The sequence below is a fragment of the Trichosurus vulpecula genome, chromosome 1 (assembly GCF_011100635.1).
Source record: "Trichosurus vulpecula isolate mTriVul1 chromosome 1, mTriVul1.pri, whole genome shotgun sequence".
NCBI classification, from domain to species: Eukaryota; Metazoa; Chordata; class Mammalia; order Diprotodontia; family Phalangeridae; genus Trichosurus; species Trichosurus vulpecula.
The window spans coordinates 34192109-34206272 of record NC_050573.1 but is presented as its reverse complement, the minus strand read 5'-3'; the positions used below and the strand labels follow the sequence as shown (position 1 = coordinate 34206272).

Sequence of the window (14164 nt, the reverse complement as noted above, 5' to 3'; positions counted from 1 at the left end):
TTGGGCACTATGCTCAGCTTTTTACACATATTACTCATTTGGTCCTCACAGCGACCCAGGGAGGTAGGTGCTGTTATTATCCTCCCTTTACAGGTGGGGAAACTGAGGCAGACAGTAGTTAAATAACCTGCCTAGGGTCACACAGCTGATAAGTGTCTAAGTCTGATTCGGAATTCAGGTCTTCCTGACTCCAGGCCCACAGGACTCTGTGTAATGTGGCGCCCCTAGAGGCCATCAGTGGTAAAATGGGCAGCGTGCTGGTCTTGGCATCACAGGCTCAGACGCCGTCGACTCCACTCCCCCTTCTTTTTAGATGTGAAGAAACCGAAGCCCAGAGAGAGATCATAGGATCGGTCACAGATCTAGACCTGAAAGGAACCTTGGAGGCCACTGAATCCAACCACCTCGTTTTACAGATGAGGAAGTCGAGGCCCACGGAGGTGAAGGGACTTGGCCAACATCACGAAGGTAAAAAGTCCCTTCGCCTCTTTTGGCCTCAGTTTCCTCATCTGTAAAATGGGGATAATAATAGCCCCTGCCTCCCAGGGTTGTCGCGAACATCAAATGGAATAACACATTTGTAAACAATGTTACAATACATTGTAAACTAATATAGAGATTCATTATTATTAGCCCATTACTATTATTATTATTAAGGACTTTGTAAACCATAAATCTGGATCTCATCACTAGAGAGAGCCCCTGGTGTGGGAATTGCAGTCACCCATGCAGATTGCAGCCCATCTTTATCTTATTAGAGATGCTTGAGATTCAGAGGTTGAATGACTTGCCCAGGGCCACACAGCAGGTAAGGATGCATTCAGGCCCTCCAGGTGATCTGGTGCTGGGGCAAGATGAATGTGGGCAGTTGAGAATTTCATATCAAACACCAGCAACCACCTCGCCCCAGCCCCCCCATCCCTCCCGTGAAGGGGTGGCTCAGCTAGTCAGCAGCAGAGTCGGCCGGATGTATCAACTCAGGAGCCGAAATCAATTTGGGAAGTTGGGGAAATCAATTTCTTTACATGGGTTATTGGTCTTCAGCCTCACAGAAGGAAGCTGCTTTCTCAACTTGTCAAGCCCCTCCAATGATGTCTTTCTGTCTTCTTTTCTTAACCTCCAGAGCAGAGAGAAGGGACGACTCCAGCTGGATTCACAGTGTCAGAGGGACCCAGGCTTCCGGGCATTCCCAACAAAGCACTTTTAACAGAAACCTTGCTTCAGAGAAATGAGGCGGAGAAACAAAAGTGAGTGAGTCAAGGGTGTTTGCGGGGACTGAGGGAGGTTTGTGCAGGGGAGCCCAGTGGTCAGGGTTGGGAAGAGCAGATGCTCCTTGGTTCCCAGGAAAGCCTCCATTCTCATAGAAGCAGATTACTGATCCAGGAGGCTTGGACAACCAACTAACAGGCAGCAAGGTGGCTCAGTGGATAGAGCACCGAGCCTGGAGTCAAGGAGACCTGAGCTCCTCATTTCTCAAATTTATGGAGAACTGAGTGAAACTTACAAGAATATGAGTCATTCCCCAGTGGGTAAATGGTCAAAGGATATGAACATGCAGTTCTCAGAAGAAGAAATCAGAGTTATCTATAATCATATAAAAATGCTCTAAATCACTATTGATTAGAAAAATGCAAATGAAAACAACTCTGAGGTACCACCTCATACCTATCAGATTGGCTAATATGGCAAAAAAGGAAAATGACAACTGTTGGAGGGGATTTGGAAAAATTGGGACACTGATACACTGTTGGTGGAGTTGTCAATTGATTTAACCATTCTGGAGAGCAATATGGAACTATGCCCAAAGGGCTATAAAACTGTGCATACCCTTTGATCCAACAATACCACTGCTAGGTTCATATCCCAAAGAGATCAAAGAAAATTGAAAAGGACTTATTTGTACAAAAATATTTATAGCAACTCTTTGTGGTAGCAAAGAATCGGAAATTGAGGGGATACCCATCAATGGGGGAATGGCTAAACAAGTTGTGGTCTGTGATTGTAATGGAATACTAGTGTGTTATAAGAAATGATGAAAGGAATGGTTTCCTAAAAACCTGGAAAGACTTATATGAACTGATGCAAAGTGAAGTGAGCAGAACCAGTAGAGCATTGTGCACAGTAACGGCAATACTGTAAGGATGATCAGCTGTGAAAGACTTAGCTACTCTGATCAATACAATGATCCAAGACAATTCCAGAGGACTCATGATGAAAAATGCTCTCCACATCCAGAGAGAGAATTGGTGCAATCTAAGTACAGATTGAAGCGTAATTTTTTAATTTCTTTATTTTTCTTGGGTTTATTTTTGCAACATTGTTAATTTGGAAGTATGTTTTGCATGATTTGCATGTATAATTGATATCACATTTCTTGCCTTCTCAATGGGTGGGAGGGGCAGGAGGGACGGAGAGAATTTGGAACTGAAAAATTTTTTAAATATAAATAAGAAAAGAATTTAAAAAATAATAATTTTTTTAAATTAAGACCCAAGTTCAAATCCAGCCTCAGATACTTACTAGCTGTGTGGCCCTGGGCAAGTCACTTAACCTTGTTTCCCTCAGTTTCCTCATTTATAAAATGACCTGGAGAAGGAAATGGCAGTATCTTTGCCAAGAAAACCCCAAATGGGGCCACAAAGGTGAACAACAGCAACTATTATTATTATTATTGAAGCACTTATCACATAGAAAATGCCATAGAAATGGTAGTAGTAGTAGTAGTAGTAGTAGTAGTAGTCGTCGTCGTAGTCGTAGTCATAGCAATAACAGTAGCAGTAGTAGTAGTAGTAGTAGTAGTGGTGGTGGTGGTAATTACCTTCACATTTGTATACCCAAGTCACTGCTTTTTTTTTTTCGTTTAAAATTCTATTAATAAGCATTTACTCAGTAGTAGTAACTGTGGTAGTAGTAGTAGTGGTGGTGGTAATTACCTTCACATTTGTGTACCCGTTACTTTTTTTATCTACAATTTGTTCTTAATAAGCACTTATTTTCTATCCCTCTCCCCTATCCCCATTAAAAAAAGAAAATGATAAGCAAAATCCCTTAAAACAAATGTGCATAATCAAGCAAAATAAGTTCCCACATTGTCTGTGTCCAAAAAGTGTTTGTGTCACTTCCTCCTCCTTTGAGTTCCTCTCTTCCCTGTCAGGAGGTGGGCAGCATCGTTCATCATTGGTCCTCCAGCGGCATGGTTGGTCATTGCTTTGGTCAGTTAAGTCTTTCCAAATCATCTTCGCCACGTTGGTGTTATCCTAAGAAATTTTTCTCCTGGTTTGGCGCATTCTAGTCACTTTCAATATTTTGGTAACCCGCACATTCATGAAAATTTCTTATGAGATAAGGAGAGCAGGCGTCATGTACCTTATTTTACCAATGGAAAAGCTCAGGCCTATAGAAGTAAAGTGACCATTCCAAGGTCACACAGCAAGTTAATGGCTGAGCCAGGAACAAGCCTCCTGATTTCCTGGAGCTCTTCCCACTGAACCATACTTCCTTGTATTGAATTTACCTACTTTTTTAAGAAAGTAATGGCTCATGTATGTAGTTTCGGGGGAAGGCAGATGCTTAGGAAGCTCTTTTCTTTCTTAAACAGTAAGTTGGCCTATTAAATCTATTAATTGTCTCATTAATGTGGTTAACAAGGTCTCCAGACACTGAAAGCCTATCCTCCCCCAAGGGAGATCCATGCTCGCCTTAGGGACCTGGCTTAGCCAGGACACCGAGTCTTCTAAGTATCCACTCCCAGGAGTGTTGTAGAAGGCTCCACTTGGGAGGAAGCTTTTCCTGGACTTCCTGCAGCTCCCCCTTCCCTCCCCACAACTGCTCCTGGTTCTTCCCTCCAGAGTCAAGGAGAACAAGACTAATCTCTCTTCCATGTGACAGCTATCATGGTCTCTCTGAGATTTCCCTTCTCCAGGGTAAACATGCTCATTTCCCTCAATGGATCCTCATAAGACATGGAGTCAAGGCACTTCATCAGTCTGGTAGCGCTCCTCTGGACACCCTCCAGTTTATCAATGCCATTCTTTTTTCTTCAAAATAAGATTATTTTATTAGACATGTTAGGTACTTAAAATGTCTGTTTCATGGAATTTAAATGAGTAAAGAAGAGTATGTATTTGAATATTAAATATTATATATATTATAGTGTTGAATTTTTTAATTATTTAACTGCTAGGATATGCCTTAAGAAGAGAATATATTTGAATATTAAATATTATTACATATACTATAGAGTTGAATGTTGGGGATTGTTTAAATGCTAGGATATACCCTCTTTGCAATAGGTATTCATGACCTTGTAATTCTAGTTACTGTGGTCACTATCCTTGCAGATTCCCTCCAAGTCATACAAAATCTTCCTTTGCTGGAGATCATCCACTTCTCCCCATCAATGCCCTTCTTAAAATGTGGTGTCCAGAAGGGAATGCAATACTCCACATCTGACCTGACCAGGGCAAACTCCATGATGTCTCTCTTAATGAAACAGCCCAGGGCTTGCTCCCTTCGGCCCAGACACAGAACTGAGCTGGGAGCTGAAGAGAGGCAGATTTAGTCTCTGTGTCCGACAGAAGCTCCCAATAATCAAAGCTAGAATGGACTGCCTTGAAAGGAGGTGGCTTCCCCATTCCTGGAGGTCTTTGAGTCAAGGCTGCATGACCATTTGTGAGGCGTGTTATAGAGGCACCCAGGGGGCGCAGTGGTAAGGGCATGGGCTTGGCATTGGGAAGATCTGAGTACAAAACCAGTCTCAGACACTTAGTAGCTGTGTGACCCTGAGGAAGTCAATTGCTGTCAGCCTCAGTTCTCTCATCTGTAAAATGGGGATAATAACAGCACCCACCTCTCAGGGTTGTTGTGAGGATAAAATGAGAGGAAGGAAGGAGGGAGGGAGGGAAGGAAGGAAGGAAGGAAGGAGGTAGGGAAGGAAGGAAGGAAGGAGGGAGGGAGGGAGGGAAGGAAGGAGGTAAGGAAGGAAGGAAGGAAGAAAGGAGGGAGGGAGAGAGGGAGGGAGGGAAGGAGGGAAGGAGGGAGGGAGGGAAGGAAGGAAGGAGGGAGGGAGGGAAGGAGGGAGGGAGGGAGGGAGGGAAGGAGGGAGTGAGGGAAGGAAGGAGGGAGGGAGGGAGGGAAGGAAGAGAGGGAGGGAGGGAGGGAGGGAAGGAAGAGAGGGAGGGAGGGAGGGAGGAAGAGAGGGAGGGAGGGAGGGAAGGACGGAAGGAGGGAAGGAAGGAAGGAAGGAAGGAAGGAAGGAAGGAAGGAAGGAAGGAAGGAAGGAAGGAAGGAAGGAGGGAAGGAAGGAAGGAGGGAAGTAAAGAAAGAAGCAAGAAAGGAAGGGAAGAAGGGAAGGAGAGAGAGAATTAAAAAGTTTGATGTCAGATGAGCCAAGTTCGAATCCTAGCTCTCACATGACCAGATGTGTGACTCTTAGCTTGAGTTAACTTCTCTGTTCCTAATATGTAAAGTGAGGTAAGTCTAGCTTGGGCTGCCATGTAACAAAGAAAGCCCTATGTGGCGTGACTACAGAAATTGCCATTGTCATCCCATCCCCCTTTTACAATTGAGGAGATGGAGGCATAGATGGGTTAAATGATTTGTCCAGGGCCAACAAGCCAGTAACATGGCAGAAACATGATTTGAATCCATGTTTTTAGACATGTAAATGAGGAGTTTAGTCTAGATCAATAGTTCTCAAAGTTTATGGCCTCTGGATTCCTCTCCACTTAAAATTTATTGAGGACCCCCACCAAAGAGCTTCTGTTTATGTGGTTTATGTCTGCTGATATTTACCATGTTAGAAATTTAAGCATCTTAGTATTACAGTGAAAATAGTTTTGACTTCAAGGACCCCCTGAAAGGATCTTGGGAATGTCCCTGCAAGGGTCTGTAAACCACGCTTTGAGAACAACTAGATGAATGAATGAGCATTTATTAAGTACTCACTGTATGCCAAGCACTGTACTGAGAGCTGGAAATGGAAATATGAAAGGTGGTTCCTAAGGTCCCTTTCAACACTCTAAGCTTCACAGAGTGCTCTGTGTATGGTGTCTCATTCAAGCCTCATAACAATCCTGTGAAGTAGGTGCTATTATTATCCCCATCTTACAGATGAGAAACTGAGGCTGAGAGAGATTAAATGACTTACCCAAGATCACACAGCTAGTTTGTATCTGAGGCAGGATTTGAACTCAGCTCTTCCTAATCCCAAGCCTAGCACTACAGCCACATGCATCACCTTAGCTGTTCTGTACTCCAAGCCCTCTCCTCCTTGGATGAAGAAACAGATGCTCACCAGGGGACCTTCACATGGGGACAATGATGGATTGCTCATTTCAGCCCCTGAGAAACCCACGAGCCTCACCAACTACTTAAGAACCCTCTTACCAACCTGGCCCAATTTTATCGGTGCTCTTACAACTTCAGAATCACCCCAGGATCCTCTGGCTCTGGTTCTCTGCCTTGCCTCTCTGTCTGTCTCTGTCTTTCCTTCCCTCTCTGCTTCTCTGTGTCAATCTGCCTGTCTTTCTCTGTCTTTGTCTATCTCTCCCTCCCTCCCCGACTTCAGTCTCTCTCTCCCTCTCTCCCTTTCTCTCTCTCTCTCTCTCCCTCTCTCCCTCTCTCACCTTTCTCTCTCTCCTCTCTCTCTCTCTCTCTCTCTCTCTGTCTCTCTTCCTTTCCTCTCCTCTCCCCCCTCCCCTCCTCTCTCTCTCTCCCTCTCTCCCTTTCTCTCTCTCTCTCTCTCTCTCTCTCCCTCTCTCTCTCTCTCCCCCTCTCTCCCTCTCTCCCTTTCTCTCTCTCTCTCTCTCTCTCTCTCTCTCTCTCTCTCTCTCTCTCTCTCTCTCCTCCATCTCTTCTCTCCCTCCCTCCCTTCTTCCTTCCCTCTGTCCATCTCCTCTGTGGTTCTCTCTTTGAGTCTCTGTCTCTCCTCCTTCTTCTTTTTCACACACTCTCTCTCCCTCCCTCCCTTTTTCTCTCCCTCCCTCTCTTTCCATCTCCTCAGTCTTGGTCTCTCTCTCTGTCTCTCTCCCTCTTTCTCTGTCTCTCCTTTCCTCCCTTCTTCCCTCCCTCCCTCTCTATTTCTTTTCATCACAAATTTTACAGAGAGATTTTCTTCTGGGCTGAGCTCCAAGGTGCCCAACTCCAGCCTGGAGAGAGGTTTTTATAGTCGGGGCTATAAACCCAGGGATATAGAGGTTTATAATGGAAATGCTGACAGCACCTTAACTGGGGCATCCCGAATGGTGGGCCCATAATAAGCACATAAATTTGGTAGCATAACTTCTGAATTATAGTCTTAAGTATGCAGTAAAAAGGTAACAGAGCTAACCAATGGAAATAGGGTGGAGGGTGGTGAGGTCTCCAGCCAGGGACAGGCAGTGCCTGAGGGCCGGATGGGGCTGGGGAGTTTCCTATCCCAGAGGGCATCAGGAAATTCACTGAAGCTTCATGGAGCCCCTGTCCTACTTTACAGAGCAAAGGGATAGAAAGATAGGCTTGTTATTAAGGGGCACGTAGATCCAAGGAATAAAGAGATGTTGTTAGCCCACTGTCCCCTAACTTAGGCAGACCACATCTACAACATTGGGTTCAGGTCTAGGGAGCACGATTTAGGAAGGACCTTAATAAACTGGTAGATGAACAACCGGGAAGATAAAGTCAGTATCTCATTATATGCTGGTGCATCAGATAGAGGGTTTTGCTTAGAGTCAGGAAGATGTAAGCTTGAATCTTGCCTCAGACAATTAATAGCTGTATGACCCCAAGCAAGTCACTTGACCTCTGTTTGCCTTGGGTTCCTCACCTGTAAAATGGGGATGATAGTAGCACCTGCCTCGAAGGGTTTTGTGAGGATCAAACAAACCAGGCATACAGTAAGCACTTAATAAGTGCTTGTTTCCTTCCTTCCTCTCTCAATCTCAGTTTCTTAAACTATAAAATTGGGTTAACAATGCCACCTTCTTCACAAGGTTGTGAATATCAAATGAGATAATATATATAAATATTATATTTATATAATATATAATCATATTTATGTGTTGTATATAATCATATTTTACATACAATGCATCATCATATTTATGTATAATTATATATAATATATAAAGGGCTTTTCAAATCCCTCAAAGCCAGTATTGATATCATCATCATTATTAATTTTCATTTATCATTATTAATTATTGATATCATTAATAAAATAATTACCAGTGGACATTATTATAATGAATTAATTATTTATGATCTTTATGGTTATTATTTAATTTGTTTGAAGGAATTGGGAATGTTTAGTGTGGAGAAGAGAAGACTCAGGGGGCCCACATTAGGTGTCATCCAGAATATAAAGGTCTGGCTTGTGGAGAAGGGGTTAGTGTGGCTCTGCTTGGCCCCCAAGGGCCAGACAGGAAGCAGCGGGTGAAAATTCGCAAAGAGGCCGATTTAAGAGCAATGTCAGGAGAGTGTCCCTAATGATGAGAGCTGTCCCCCAGTGGAATGAGCCACCCTGGGCATCCTCTGGCAGAGGCTGAATGACCCCATGCCCAGGCAGTCAGAGAACAGCTTTTGTCCAGGCATGGCTTGGAATGGGTGGCTTACTGGGGGTCCCTTCCCACTCTGGCATTCAGAGATGTGCTCAAAGCAGGACCTGAATCCAGGGCTGCTGGTTTCCAAGGCTGGCCAGCCCTCTCTTTACTGCTGAGCTCTGCATCTCCACCAAAGTGTCAGAGGCGAAGCAGCTAGCAGCCCCTATGGCGACCAGCCCCAGCATAAGGCAGGGTTTGACCCAGGGTAGCTCAAACCAATCTGAACCAGGACTGGTCTCTCCACAGGGGCCTACAGGAAGCACAAATCACTTTGGCCGCTAGACTGGGGGAAGCAGAAGAAAAGATCAAGATTCTACATTCAGGTACTCGAAGGGTTCACATCAGGGTCCCCATTCAGACCCCAGGGGCCCAAGCTGGAGGAGTGAGCCAGTGCTCTGGAGTTGGGACCATGTAGGAAAGAAAGAAAAATGCATTCATACCTGGGATTCTGCAGTGTGGGGGACTCTAGGCGCGGGAACTCCCTCCATGGACATAGACTAGCCACTCCTCCGTACCTTTCAGTCTTCAAGAGGGGCCAGCATGGGTCAGAGGCAGGAAGGACTTCAGCCTAGCCCTTTCCTGACTCCTGATTCCATGGGCAGCTCTGTCCACCAAGCTGCTTTTCTCTACGTGAACAGAATATCATTTTTGTTGGCACTAGACCTATGATTTCATTGATAGAAGGGATTTCCAGCAAAAAAAATTCGCTCTCCCAATGCAGATGTAATTCCTCTGCAATCTGTAGTCTTTGACCTCAAAGAGAGTGACTTAGCCAAGGTCACACAGCTAGCATGTGCCAAAGGAGGGACTTGAACCCAAGTATTCGACTGGGGACAGTCACAATGCCTCTTTAAAGCTGGCAGAATGGTGAAAGGGATGGACTTGGGGTCAGGAAGACCTGGGGTCAGATACTTACAAGCAGTGTGAGCCTGGGTAAGTCACTCACCTTCCTTCAGCCTCAGTCTACTTGTCTGTAAAAGGAGCAAGGTTGTCATGAGGATAAAATGACACACACGACCATTTGTAAACCACTAAGTGCCATAGAAATGCCAGTTAGTCCCCTTGATAGTAAAGGCTCCCGTCCAACAGCAGGTCCCCTATGTCTATGTCTGATAGAAGATTCCTTGATGAAGGCACCAACAGAAATGACTCTTCTACAAACTTCTAATGATTAATCCCAAGCCATGTATGATCCAATGGGTGCACAAGAAAAGTGTTTCCTGCTCTTGTGGAAAATGGGGTGACACAGTGTCGTACAGGGGGAGGAACTCTGGATTTGTTCAAATCCCAACTGTACCATTTACTATATAAGTGGCTTGGGGTCAGTCACTGAACCTCTCTGTGCCTCAGTTTCCCAATCCATAAAATAAGACTTTTGTTCTAAATGATCTCTGAGGTCCCTTTTAGATCTAGTTCTGTGATCCCATGATCTTTCTCTGAACCTCAGTTTCCCTATCTGTAAAATGAGTGACCACCTTTTGGACCTAAATCTGTGGTTCTTAGGCTGACCTTTTATCTACTCTGCCCCCTTGCTGCCTTCTCAGGTGAGATGTACCTTCTTATGATATAACCAAAGATGGGAGATAGAAACTGAACCTGTGATCTGATTGGTGTTAGGAATTCCCAGGGGAGGAAAGTCTCGCCATCAATGCAGCTCAGAACCTTCTCTGCAGCTTCTCATCTTGAGGAGCTGTTCAGAGCAGGGAGGTCAAACACAGGGTGACCCACAGAACTCCCAAGTGCAGCCAGAACCAGATTAAAATGCAGTTGGGAAATATTTAACAAAATAAATAAAAATACAGTAGAACATAGATAATGTTAATATGTGGCTTTCTAAATCAATATGTAGCCCTCAGGGATCTTAATGACCAGTTTACTGGCCCCCATTTCTATTTGAGTTTGACTTAACTGATCTGAGAGTTTAAATGACTTGCCTACAGTCATACAGCCAGAATATGGTAGGACCTGAACCCAGGTCTTCCTGGCTTTGAGGACACCTCTCTGTCCACTGTGCCAGCTGCCTAGCCTCGATGACATAGCTTGAGTTCAGCTTATTCTACACTTTCCCAACCCCAGGTGCACATGTAAAGAAGCTGGCCCAGCAACGAGACTCAGAGGAGAGTCAGTCAACAAACATTTATTAGGTGCCTCCTATGCCAGGCACTGTGCTAAGTGCTGGGGATACAAACACAAAAAAGAAATTCCCTCAAGGAGCTTCTAACCTAATGGGGGAAGAGAATACACAAAAGAAAGCTGGAAAGTAGGAGGGGAGGAGGTTCTGGAAGGTCCATGAGTGGGAACACAGTAGAGAAGTCCAGAACTAGGGCAGCCAGCTGGGAAATGAGGGAGGGGATGGCTGTACTGGGCCTCCTCCTTAAGTGGAGGTTTGGGTGTTCATGGTTATGCCTTCTAGTGAGAGGGGTAAGAGAATTACAAGGAAGTGTGAGGACCAAGGCTGATTCCATCCTGCAAGATGATGAGGTTTCCTAATGAGAGAAGTGTGTGAGTGTGTGTATAGATCGATGAATGGCTACATGATTGGTTGGTTGGTTGGATGGAAGGCTGGATGGATGGATGGATGGACAGACTAGATGATTAGGTGGATAGATAGATTGGTGGATGGACCATTGGATGGAGATATGGTTGAATGGATGGATGGTTAAATGGATCATTGAATGGATGGTTAGATATGTATATATATACATACTTACATCTATTAACCTATGACTATAAATATATATATATATGTACAACTTAACAACTTAAAGAGATGAAGGTTAGCAGGAGGCAGGATCATAGGATGGTAACTCTGAAACTAGAAGGACCTCAGAGGTCATCTAGTCCAACCCTTCATCTTACAGATCAGGAAACTGAAGCCTGGAAACACTGAGTGACTTGCTCAAGCTCACCCAGGTAGTAGGACCACAGCAGTAGATCACAGCAGTAGAAATAGGCTCCCAGATTTAGAGATAAAAGGGAACTGCAAGATAACTAGTCTAACCCCTTTGTTTTACAGAGGAGGAAATTGAAGCCCATGGAGAATTAAGTGACTTGACCAGTGTAACTTAGCATATGATGGAGAGTTTAGAAAAGGGGAAGCAGAGATTTGGTCACCAGATCCCTATTTGGGTAGAAGGAAAGAACTCCTGAAGGTTCAAGGGGGCAGACTTAGGACCAATAAAAAGGGGGATTGCAGAAATTAGTCACTTAAATTAAAGTCTGATGAATTACCCCAAGTGAACAAACGTGAGCTTCTTTACCCCTGAAAGGCGCCACAGGCCCAATATATGGGCAAGTCCAAGAAGGATTCAGAGGAACTTGTGCTTAATGGAGAGATCAAGGAAAATGAAGGATATTAAGGAAGCCAAGGTCGTGTCCATAACCTCTGTGATGACATCATAAAGGATAAAGCTTCCGTGCTTCCCCACTTAACCTTTCACCCCCAGAGCTCCTTAGCCTGCTTGTCAGGGACCCAGGACCACTGAAACAGGCAGGAGAGAAGGGCAGGGCTCTGTTGGCAAAGGATGCAACTGTGACTCAGTCATCATTGCCCAGCTCATTTGTGGACCCTCTAACACCTCAGGCAGCTCTCAGCACAGCCCTGATGCACAAGGCTTTTTCCAGAGCCTCACACAACACAGGGAGACACAAATCCAGATAAACAGAGAAAGCCTCCCAGGTAACCACACTCCCCATAGCTGCTCACTTGTCCTCCCTCCCATCAAAGTGGTCAGCTCTACAGCCACACTTTGAGGACCAGTCTGATATTAGCCCAGAGGCCTGTCATCTCCACGGACAGCCACATAGAGAAGTGGCAGTGTGGTGGTAGGGGTTAATATTAGGGGATGGGGGAAGGGGTTGGACTCAATGGCCTTTGGGGGCCCCTTTCATCTCTAAATCTATGATCCCAAGGTGCTGTGGTGCTCTCATTAGGGGTATTGGCACCAACTGTTGTCTTCTTGGTCCTGCCCTTCGGCCTTCCTGATTATGGTATTGCCATTTCCAAAAAGACTGCCCTCTGCAAAGGCAGCTAGATAGCCTAGTGGAGAGAGCTCTGGCCTTGGACCCGGGAAGAGCTGCTTTCAAATCCTATCTCAGACAGTGAATAGCCAGGTGGCCACAGGCAAGTCATCTGGCAAATCACTCTGTGCTTCAGTTTCCTCATCCATAAAATGGATCATTGGGTTGGGATGGGAGAGGAATTTAGTGATTTCTAAGGTCCCTTCCAGCTCTGAATCCACCATCCTGCCTGCTAGGATGACAAAAGCAGAGAGTGTCCTGGAGTGGAAATGAGAGGCCGGCCTCATACTGGGAGGGCTCCTCTCTTCACCCCCTCCCTGGCCCCATGAGCAGTAGAGTTTGCTCACTCACCATGTCCCTTTTTCTCTTGATGGACAGCGCTAAAGGCCACACAGACGGAGCTACTGGACCTACGGTGTAAATATGATGAAGAAGCAGCCTCCAAGTAAGTGAGCACCCTCAGTCCCCCGCATCTGCCTTCTTCCTGGCCTCATTGAGAAGGGCCGGGGTCTGAGCAATGGGACCAGGTCAGAGCCAGGAACACTACAGAGAGGAAACACTTGGTGACCCACCACTGCCAGATTTCGGCCCCTCCTGGGCCAACACAGGCCCCCGTGTAGAGCTCAGTAGAGATGACCAGGTGGTGCAATGGCTAGAGCTTCGAACTTAGAGTCAGAAAACCCAATTGAAATCCTACCCCACTTACTAGCTAGGTGACCCTGGGCAGGTCATTTTACTGCTCTCAGCCTCAGCTTCCTCATCAGGAAAAAGGGGTTTAATAATAGCACCCACTTCACAGGGTCATTGTGAGGATAAAATGAGGTAACATATATAAAATGCAACATCAATGTGAGCTAATGTTATTGTTACTAATTATGCATATATAATATTAATCTAAGTATTATTATTAATAATAAGTTAAGTAACCCAGGGTTATGCCAGCCCCTAATGCAGTGAATGAGTCTGTAAGTGCTCTCGCTTCTGGGCCCGCATGGACGTATCCCCTTTCCCTGGTGCCACATCACCCACATTCTGGGCTGGCCAGACAACAAAATTCTACCAAACCCAGCCTCAGTCACTGAGTACCTGTGTGTGACCATGGACAGATTACTTCATCTTCATGGGACTCAGTTTCCTCCCCTGTAAAATGAGAGGGGGGGCTCAATCACCTTTGAGGTCCCCAAGACTTTCCTCTATCTCCAATCAACAACAAGCCTTTTCCAAGTATCCATTATGTGCCAAGCACTGGGCGTACAAGTGACAAGAATAAAAGAATCCCTACACACAAGCTTATGTTCTAATAAGAGAGACATAAAAGTATAGAAAAAAGATAGATACTATATATATAAAATATCTGTATCTGTAGGTATATCTATTATACATCTTGTTGCTCAGTATTTTTTCAGTCATGGCTGACTCTTCGTGACCCCATTTGGGGGTTTCTTTGCAGAGATACTGGAGTGATTTTCTATTTCCTTCTCCGGCTCATTTTACAGAGGAGGAAACTGAGGCAAACAGGGTGAAGTGACTTGCCCAGGGTCACCCAGCTAGGAAGTGTCTTATGC

At 45.2% G+C, this 14164-nt stretch overlaps 1 protein-coding gene across 1 annotated transcript in view; it reads left to right on the top strand.

The window, feature by feature from the left end:
* CUX2 (cut like homeobox 2) overlaps positions 1 to 14164 on the top strand; it is a 249209-nt gene that overhangs the window by 195059 nt on the left and 39986 nt on the right. Inside the window, exons 7-9 of the mRNA XM_036764170.1 lie at positions 1124 to 1247; positions 8826 to 8902; positions 12978 to 13044. Of these exons, the coding sequence (XP_036620065.1) occupies positions 1124 to 1247; positions 8826 to 8902; positions 12978 to 13044 (268 nt within the window). The remainder of the gene's footprint in view (positions 1 to 1123; positions 1248 to 8825; positions 8903 to 12977; positions 13045 to 14164) is intronic.